Raw genomic sequence first — 10,097 nt, 5'->3', positions numbered from 1 at the left:
GCAATAGCACTGCCTCTAAAAGGATAGTGGTTTATTCCATCGAGTATTTATTATGTTTTTATATATATTTTTTACTTTTCTAATCTCTTGGAGGCTTGCTCAGCTTCTTCAAAGTCAGAGATAGGAACTCCCCTAAAAAACAGTGAAAAGGGGAATGAAGTATTTCTTAAATTCATATTTAACAATTTAAAATATAAATATTAATTTCACAGACAACATGCTAACATGTAAAATAGTTTATTTTTGTAAATGTTTCTAAATTCAATTCACAAACTCCAAACTTCATACTCTGTACACTTCAAAGGCATTTTCAAAAACAAAAAAAAGAGGGGAAAAAAGAAAATGAAAACAAACAAAAATCTGACTACACAACAAAGAAAATGTAGCACAAACACACTGGCAGGATGATGTAATATCATACAAGAGAAGAAAAATATCCAAGAAACAATTTTGTTACAACCATTCATTGAGAAAATATATACAATTGAGTCTTCGGAAAGTTAAAAAAATACATGCCATATACATTACAAGTTCTAAGACTGTCTCCAAAATTTTACAGTCGACTTGAAATTGTGCACGCGAAAACTCTTCCGTTTCTAAGCATGTGACTTGTGAAGTGTCAGTATAAGAAATATTTCTGATTAAGGAGAATGCCACTTCTGTCCAAAAAAGGTAAAACAACCTGCGGCTCCACAGTTCCCCGTTTACGATTCGTTCCGTCACACGCCGGCTCGTCTAACTCACAATCGCATTAGACGTTTGCACCGTATTTTTAAAAGCAATGTAAAAACAAAAACAGGTAAATACATGTTGGTGTTCCTATTCGTGTTAAAAAGTTAAAAAGTCATTTTTGGGTTTCAAAACCTAATTCACAGTTCTTTAAAATCAAACCTGATTAACAGCAAACAGATCACACTGATCTCTCACTATTTGAAGTCTTTTTTTTGATTCTGTAACTGATAACTCGTTACGTTAGTCAACAAAAATATTTCTTTTTTTTTTGAGTGGTCAAAGCATGTGTAAGTCACAAAACACTACGCTACAATACCTTACTTTTAATACAACAAAAATACTTTGTGAATTATTGTGGTTATATTACAAATTCTGTACAGAATAATCATAATATATACTCTCAAACTGAAATAACGTCCATCTTAAATAAATTTCAATGACAAACAGAACAAAAACAATTTAAAAACACCCAAACATCGAGAAGGTTAAGGTAGTATTTGGTCGGTTATTCCTATAGTTTTCTTTATGTACATTTATACAAAAAGTAACAGCACGTCTTCCTCAATCTTCAAAAACAATATCAATCTAGCCTTCTTAACTCAATCTCACCATTTTGAGAATAAAATTCATTCACTCAGTAATAAATACAAAACCTCTCGAATTCCACACAAATCACATGACAGAGACCTATGATAAAACTGACTCATGGAATCAAGTATTTTAAAAGTTTTCGTTTTCGTGTGTGTGTGTGTGTGTGTATGTGTTTTTTTAATGTGTGTTTTTTGTCTTTTTTTAGTGCAAGTTAATATTCCCTTCGCGGTATTCATTGCTGTACATTCCTCATTCAGTGATGTCTACATTTAGTCATACGGTATACATTAACAGTATGAAACAAAAGGGCCTGCCCTTAGTAAGCAATAAGGCCGCACCCTGCACAGTGCGCTCTCATTCGCTGGTGGATTCTGCACCCCACGTACCCCGGAACACGCGCACAGACCGACAGACGGAGGCATCTCATACAACAGAGCCCCCCACATATGGCACGAGTCACATCCTGCTACTGTGTTACGTCCCCCCCCCCCCCCCCATCCCAGATTCTCCTCCACCCATTTCTTTCCCACGATCTTGACGAGCCGACATTTAAATTCAAATCACCTCTCCAAAAAAAGGGCCGGGGCCTTCCGCTCGCTCATAAAATGACTTTAATGTGAAGCCTTTTTTCCTCTTCTTCTTCCTCCCCCTCCTCCTCTTTCTCGGTGCAGAGATCACAGCACACTATATAGCAAGGAATGCATTTAGGTTTTTTGTCATTTTTGTCCCCCTCAGTTAATCCACTTCCTGCACTCAGGAGCTCCGCAGTGGCAGGCGATCTTGTGCTGACCCTCCACAGTGTCAAACTGGTAGTCGAAACACAGCTGCAAAAACAAGGAGGGACACATCAGTTCCTGAGAGACGCATTTGGAGCTTTTGGCCAAACATTCACGCTCGAGATGCTCCGCCGGAAGAGGGATCGTGAATCCCGCTGCTCTGCGTAGCCGACTGGGGCTTCAGGTTAAGGTGAGGCATTGACCTCAAGGGTCAAGAGGGCCTGTAAACACTACGGTTATCAGGCATGGACGCCTGGACAACCACAGCACTTCAACGCTACACGGGTCGGGTATTGCAAAATAAATAAATAAACTTAAAGCAGTGGATTCAGAATGCATACAGAAACCTGGTATTAAACGGGCAAAGAAATTCCTTAATCAATACACCTTTTCAACAAGCGGTATGCGTATCACTCCTTAAACAAATACATCCCAAACCTGTTTAAAAAAAAAAATTATTCATAATTAGTTATTTGATGAAGAAGAATAACCGATAATATCGCTAAAATCTAAATGACACCCGTCCTTTAATTCAACCGTCTGAATAAGACCAGTCACAGAAAAGAAAGACATTCACCTCTTCTCCTTTTTCTACCCGGCGATTGCAGCTGATGATGATTTTGTAACCCCGTTCGAACGTGACCACCTCAGCGACACAGTTGGGGCCGCAGGAGTGGTTGATGTACCTGGGAGAACCAGACGACGTGAAAAGAGATCGTGACGCAGAACACGACATTCTAGAACGTGGCTTTGAGTCAAATTAGCGACATTGTTACATTCTAAATCGGAAAATGAAATGTTATGCGTGTATTTCGTGAACAAATGACCGTCACATGGTTTTACAAACTCAACCTGGAGCACCGCGGGGCTATGAGGCAATACCAGCGGAGCAGATTATAGGAGCATCCCCTTGAGAAACACGATCCATTCATTTTTTAATTAATTTGCAACGGCACTATCCAAGATGTGGCGCTGCAGATGAAAGATGTAATGACATGTTCTCCTACGTTTGCAGACAAGTCTCGACCGCCCACAGTACCTTGCCAGCCCTCCAGTTCGAGTGGAGTCGACGACGTGTTCGCTGTCGATGCGGAACATGAACACGGTCCGGTTCTGTTGGGGGGGCAAGAAGAGGGTTTTACTTCTGTCTACCACTAATTTTAGAGAGATGTAACTTCAGCTTACCAACATATTAAATACCTGAGATTTGTAGATCTTCTCCTTCCTGACGGCGACCTCGTTTCGCAGGACGGTTCCGTTGTACTCGATCACCATCGTTTGTTTTTCGATGTCTCGAGCAGCGAACAGACCCAGGCCCTGTGGACGCGGCGCACAAGACGGTTTTCACTCGGGAAAGAGAAGCCACGAGAGGCCGCTCGACACAAAACAAACTAAAGCATCTCGTCGACCACTGACCTGGACGCGGGAGCGGGCCAGATAGACGTTGGCTCTCCACTCGTTCTTCATCCAGCGGTATTGAGAAGACCTGGGGTGCACTACTGGAGGCTTGCTGTGGGGGGCGCCACCTTCTCCTTGAGCCACGTTCTGGTTCGACCTGGCACTGCTGCTGGACACAGCCTGTGGATGTGGCCTTTATGCAAGCAGGTGACGTGAAGAGCAGAAATATTAACAAACAAATCAAAAATGCCGGACTGGTTATGTCGAAGACCGCAGAGAGCGTATTCATCGCTACCTGATCACAAGCGCCGTGTACGGGGAGCTGGCTCTCGGCGCGGCGCGGGCGCTGCCGGCCAGATTGAAGATGAGAGGCAGCTCCACAAGAGGGTTGCGTCCGTAACGGAATGAGTAGCCGACGCAAGCCTCCACTCCTGGGAGCTGGAACCAACACATAAAAAAGGGGGTTATATCCTGCCGCCTCGTGAGAATGTGAGATAAACATTTGTTTAAATTGTCACGTGTGAAACCAGAAAAGCAGCGACAAACCGATTCAGAGATCTTGGCGACTGCAGGGACCGTGAGTCCAAACAGGTCCTCTCCTTTCAGGTAGAAGGGGAAGAGCTTGAGAGTGCCGGCCTCGTTCCGTTTCTCGGCGACGGGACCGAGGACCTTATCCCACACTCCTGGATCACAGTCGAGCACACCGGGTCAGACACTGGCCTCGGGTCCACACACACACAACAACAATGTTCTTGTGACGGCCGAACCTTTTGCAGAGGAGTCCGTCAGCACCAGGTCTTGGTAGCCCTGCTCGATCACCCTGATGGAGAACTCCGGCAGCTCCTCCCGGTCCTCGACGGAACAGACGTAGCGGCAGCGCCGGCTGCCGTGGCGCATGCTCCAGTATATGCGGCAGGCCTCGTAGCCGATCGGGAAGATGGCCGTCGAGGAATGGAAGGCTGCCATCTGCAGAGGCGTGAGCTGGCCGATGGCGTGCAACACCACGCTGCCGACTCGGAAGGTGTAGCCCAACTCGGGCCGCCGCACGGCGGTGGCGATCTGCCGCACCTCGTCTCTCTGGACGTAGACGCGCCGGAAGACGGCGAAGCAGCGCAGCTCGTGCTCCAGCGTCTGCCCGGCGGCGCCCCGGGGCCTGTGGGCGTGGCACAGCATGGTCTTGTCCTTGAAGAAGGTGCACTGGGCCTGCAGGGCGCAGGTGAAGTGGTAGACGTTGGTGCAGCGGAGGCGGTGGCAGCCGCCGGTGGCGCCGGTCTGCTGGCAGAAGGCGCAGCGCACCGATTGGCCGCGGCGCAGCGCCAGCTCCACGTTGATGAGGGCGCCGGCCTGCGTCTCGTACACCTCCGTCGACCAGAGAGCGCAGTTCAGGTGAACCCACAGGTCCAGGTCCAGGTTGAGAAGCCGGGCGGGGCCGTCCGTGATCCCGTCGCCAAACTGGTGGCAGAAGCAGCAGCGCCGGTGGTCCCGCAGGGACGCGGGGGGCCGCAGGGAGGCCCCGAGTTTCTTCAGGAGCTCGTCGATCTTATCCTCGTCGGGGAGTTGTGAATTCCCTCTCGGCACCAACACCTGGACGGTCCACTTCCTCCAGCGGAGTCCTTTCTGTCTCTTCCCCTGGTGCCAGCCGTCGTGGGACCGTTGCCGGGCCTTCAGCTTCACCGTGACCTTGATGGCGTCGGACTTGGTCTCCATCTTGTGTGTCTCGTCGGCCATGGGGAAGGGGATGGGAGGAGTCGAGGGGGGGGACAGCTTGGGCTGAAGCTGGGCCAGGCAATGAACGTCCAGCGAGGACATGTTGTGACTGTACTGGTGCAGGATCTTAGAGAGGCTCTCCGTTTGCTCGGAGGCAGAGAGAAGGGACACCGACTGCTTAGGAAAGAGGAAACGAGAGCCATGAGGTCCAGCAAAACCAAGAAACATGAGTTGCATGATATTTAGACCCACGGTGGTTTTACAGGGTACCTTTGTGTCTGTGGTGGATCTGGATTGCATGGGCGATGAGGAGCAGTAGAGGAGGAAGCAGCTGTGGCTACAGAAGACCAGGTCCTCAGATTTCAAACGGCCTCCCGATTCCTGATGAGAGGAAGCGGTCCACATTTCAACTGGCTGAATTAGGAATGAGATGTTGAACAAAGGCTCACCCATTTGAACTGCTAAGTTCCACTGATGTTAAAAGAAGTTATGAAATCAACATAAAACAACATACACTATTCAAATAACCACAACACACTGAAGTCATGGGGTATGCGGTTGAACCCACTAATTCATCTGAAATGGATTCAACTCCAGCAGGCAGGATTTACATAATCACAGGATATATGGAGTAGTACTCCGGTGCACACTGTGAGAGTGAGAGTGTGCGTGCGTGTGTGTGTGCCCTCTCAGGCTGAAAGTAGCTCATACATCCTCTCAGTAAAGTCCGGGCATCCAGTCACGGCTCATCTAGCCCCCCGCCCCCCCCCATCTGGAAATCAATAATAAATTATCCATAATTTCTTGGTAGAGATGACTTCTTATGAACTGGGACTGTGTATTTATTAGTCTCAAAATCACATGTGCACTCCAGCTGAAAGGTGGCCTGCCCACTTAATGTACCACCCTGCTGCTTGAGCCCAATTCATCTGGTACCTTCAAGTGGGAGGGGAGATCTTTGATGGATTTCTGCACTCCACTTCCCAGAACCACCACTTTACAGTGGCAGCACCACTGAGGTTTACATCCCGGACTACCGGGGATCTTCTTGTCCGGTCCGCGAGCTGCGCCTGAAGAAACAGAAAACACATGTTGATGTTTGATATCCATCACAGGAAGTCATTCGTTTAGCTTTAATCACACTTTGAACTAGAATGGGCACTCGGTAGAGCGCATACCTTCGCATATCACAAGATTGGGCATTGAATTATGAACATTTTGGCATTAGTTGCATGCCAATTGGACAAAAATGTATCGTGCTATGGTAAAAAAAGAGTTTGACCTTTCCATGACCTTGACCTTGACCTTTGACCCGATTGATCCCAAAATCTAATCAAATGGTCCCCGGATAATAACCAATCATTCCACCAAATTTCATGCGATTCAAGAACATTTTGACCTGTTCATGACCTTTGACCTTGACCTTTGACCCGATCGATCCCAAAATCTAATCAACTGGTCCCCGGATAATAAACAATCATCCCACCAAATTTCATGCGATTCGGTTCAATACTTTTTGAGTTCTGCGAAAGATTTTGACCTGTTCATGACCTTTGACCTTTGACCCGATCGATCCCAAAGTCTAATCAACTGGTCCCCGGATAATAAACAATCATCCCACCAAATTTCATGCGATTCGGTTCAATACTTTTTGAGATTTGCGAATAACACGCATACAAATAAATAAATAAATAAATGGCGATCAAAACATAACCTTCCGGCATTTTCAATGCGAAGGTAATTAAAGATGCTCTGATTTTATTCCGTTTTACTTCCTCACCTGGGCTGTTGGGATGGAAACGGAAGTGATGCGCCTGCTGCTGTTGCATCATGGCATGCGCTCCACTGGGCCTCATCATGTGTCCCGGCCGTCCGTGGAGCCCTCCGTTGTCTACTTGTCCGTGGAAGAGCATGGGAGACCGGGGCTCCACACCATGGGGGCCCGGCCTCGGACCGCCGAGCATCGATGGGTGCCCCCTGTCTGGGTTGCTGCTGACCTCGTAGCTACTGGGGATCTTTACACACAGCAGGTCTGAAATGGCCGCCACTACACCCGTGATGTTCTGAGACAACAAAAGAAAGTACAGGCGATTAGATCTCATCCAAAATCTCATGGATAAATCCCGCAGGGCTGGATTGTCGATTACCTTTAAACGCCCGTTTGTTTTTAACGGGATGCATCTATTGTCCTGTATGTGAAGCCACGCGTTATGTATTCCTACCTCTGCTGCAGCTGGTCTCAGTGTGATCGCGACAGACACCAGCCCTTGTTTGGAGTCATTAGACATGGAGCCAAAGGGGGAGCCGAAGAACATCGCAGAGGGCTCCGTTTTGATGTCCCGCAGCTTGATTTCCGATCCTGGAAAATAAAACAAAAAAAGGAGGACATGGCATGAAAGTTTGCCAACGCACTGGAATAAATGTGTTACTTTGACATCATTATGTGTGTTTACCTTTCCCGTCAGGCGCAGGGAGCAAGGGGAGCATGGGAGACAGGCAGGGGGAGGGCGGCTCTTCCTTCACCAGAGACAGGTCTGGGTAGCGACTGATCTCCATGCCAACTACGCTTTCAGGAGATGAGGATGGAACAAAGCTGTCCGGTGTGTCCCTGTCCTTGCAAGGCTCCTGTCCTCTGTTGCTGTCGTCGTTTTGGGAGGAGACACAAACATATTAACCACCTCTGTCGACACCCCGCAGGCAACAAAAAAACTCCATTACCATGACATGACGACACGAGCAATCAACACAAACAAATGATTTGACAACCGTTAATGGAGAAGGGATTTTACCTGAGCTCCTCCTGGTTGTTGTGAGGAGGGGTGGGGAGGGAGGCCGGAACATCCACAGTTTTGGGACCCTGTGCAATGGCGCGGGCTAGAAGGTCTTCCTCAGTCCTAAAGGGGACGTGTAGCGGCTTCGGGACCAGGCCTTTGGACACTATGAAACAGGAGCACAAAGTTAACACCACTGTGCTCAGTATGCCGGCTCACAGTGATGCAAATAATGGGATAATGTGGGATAAAGGGGGGTACATTTTGCGATGATGTCATTAACAGGTCTGCTATGCAGGAATTGTGACGTAACGTTTGTAAACACAACATGGTAAGCCGCCCCCTCCGCCGCCCAATGGACCACCCGCAGCATCACATGCGACAGCCAACCCCAGATACACTCTTTTTCTACAAGCTTCGTCCACTTGGCGTCTCCCCTCGCTGTATTTGAATCAAGCCTGCCCCTTCGGTAGCTTCCTCTTGGATGAAAGCCTCTGCTTCCACACCCAGAAATGTCCCAAACACACCACACACACTTCTGGGTCTTCAGTGGTCAATGAGAGGGATTACTATCAGGGTTCTTACACATTTTGACCAATAGATTTCCAGGACTTTAAACCAAATGTCCATGACCAAACTGAAATCTCGGTATAAACATGAACAATTTAGAACATTTAGCGTATTGAGAGCGTACGCCGGCTTATATTTTGAGCGTCTTTCTTTAAAAAACATATTAATTATTTCAAACTCGGCGTAAATGAACATGTGATTATAACACATTTCCATGACTTTTCCAAAACTTTTATGATTTACGTTTTTTCCATGACTTTTCCAGGCCTGGAAATGACCATTTTAAAATTCCATGACTTTTCCAGGTTTTCCATGACCGTACGAACCCTGTACTATTAAATGAGTCAACAAATACGTTTCCTGAGGTAAAGCCTTTAAAAAAAAAAAAAGGTACATCCTCTTGAACGCTTACCCATGGCAGCAGCTTTGCTGGCCAGCTCTTCCGTCGTGGCAAAGCCGTTGATCATTTTCTGTCGGTTCACAGGCGGCGGGGTTGGAGGAAGAGACGCCGGTGGGGTCGGTGGATTGCTGAGGTTACTCTGCTGTAGGAACAGAAGCAATGCAGTGTCATCACATGCTGCACACACACACACACACTAAACATACACCCCCTGTGTATCCAACTTGGTGTGGCGAGCAGATCTCACCTTGTAGGCCAGTTGGGAGTAGTAGTCGGACACTCCGTCGAGCGAGGCGCTGCCGAAGGTGCCGGACAGGAGGTTCTCTCCGTTGAGCTGGCCGCTGCCATAGGGAGCGAAATGGGCAAAGTTGACCCCAATCAGCGGCTCCATGAGGGGCAGCAGGGACAGCTGTGCGTCGGGGCAGAGAAAACATACAGACAAACTAAATGATACAACGTTTTCATTAAAAATGGTGAAACATTTAAAAATGAACAAGAGCTTACATAACATACATTATATTTATGATTAACCTTGCGTAACCAGCATTATTACTATTAGATGGATGGATGGCGTGTTCAAGCATTAACCTTAGTCATGGGTTTGGCATGTCGGGTTATGCCATCACATAGTTCTGTCACTGCCTGTAAAATGGTTTAGAAATCTCAAATCTCTGAGACGGCGGCCACGAGTCTGGATTGAATATTGGACGAATAATACGAATTTAAAAAGTCTAATATCGGGTGCAGTCGTCGACCTTGCTGTGTGCAGACCACAGAACAAGGCGGGTAAAGGAAGGCAGAATCAAACCGTGAGCTGTCCGACGATGGCGCTTTTTACCGCTCACAGCCACACAGTCGTGGTCATAATTTCCCTTTCAGGCAGACTCGTGTGAGTCGATGCAAAGTGCATGCTCATCTGGTTCGCTGAGCTACATTAAATGTGACAATGAGATGATATTGTAATACATTTCTAATGAGCGAGTCCGAGTCATGACGTTTAAATTAATAAACCTTGATCAATGAGCTTGGTATATAATCACGAATCCCCTTCCGCTCGCCTGAATATTAACACCTGTGTGTGAAATTGCCATCCAACAAGTACCCAATTACAGTAATATGCTTATGATATTTGAAATTAGTGTGTGCACTCAA

General features: G+C 47.3%; 1 protein-coding gene across 1 annotated transcript in view; it reads right to left on the bottom strand.

The window, feature by feature from the left end:
• Positions 1 to 221: 221 nt before the first annotated feature.
• Positions 222 to 10,097, bottom strand: part of kmt2cb (lysine (K)-specific methyltransferase 2Cb) — a 60,471-nt gene continuing 50,595 nt past the window's right edge. The window contains exons 45-60 of the mRNA XM_056420219.1: positions 9,193 to 9,354; positions 8,958 to 9,087; positions 7,994 to 8,141; positions 7,658 to 7,842; positions 7,427 to 7,563; positions 6,985 to 7,267; positions 6,141 to 6,274; positions 5,475 to 5,585; positions 4,265 to 5,381; positions 4,044 to 4,180; positions 3,793 to 3,935; positions 3,516 to 3,690; positions 3,300 to 3,416; positions 3,139 to 3,212; positions 2,677 to 2,785; positions 222 to 2,147 (exon numbers count right to left, since the gene is read on the bottom strand). Of these exons, the coding sequence (XP_056276194.1) occupies positions 2,055 to 2,147; positions 2,677 to 2,785; positions 3,139 to 3,212; positions 3,300 to 3,416; positions 3,516 to 3,690; positions 3,793 to 3,935; positions 4,044 to 4,180; positions 4,265 to 5,381; positions 5,475 to 5,585; positions 6,141 to 6,274; positions 6,985 to 7,267; positions 7,427 to 7,563; positions 7,658 to 7,842; positions 7,994 to 8,141; positions 8,958 to 9,087; positions 9,193 to 9,354 (3,255 nt within the window). The 3' untranslated portion in view covers positions 222 to 2,054. The remainder of the gene's footprint in view (positions 2,148 to 2,676; positions 2,786 to 3,138; positions 3,213 to 3,299; positions 3,417 to 3,515; positions 3,691 to 3,792; positions 3,936 to 4,043; positions 4,181 to 4,264; positions 5,382 to 5,474; positions 5,586 to 6,140; positions 6,275 to 6,984; positions 7,268 to 7,426; positions 7,564 to 7,657; positions 7,843 to 7,993; positions 8,142 to 8,957; positions 9,088 to 9,192; positions 9,355 to 10,097) is intronic.

This window comes from Pseudoliparis swirei, chromosome 8, assembly GCF_029220125.1.
Source record: "Pseudoliparis swirei isolate HS2019 ecotype Mariana Trench chromosome 8, NWPU_hadal_v1, whole genome shotgun sequence".
Classification (NCBI taxonomy): domain Eukaryota; kingdom Metazoa; phylum Chordata; class Actinopteri; order Perciformes; family Liparidae; genus Pseudoliparis; species Pseudoliparis swirei.
The sequence above is the reverse complement of the archived record's forward strand: the minus strand, read 5'-3'. Positions and strand labels throughout refer to the sequence as shown.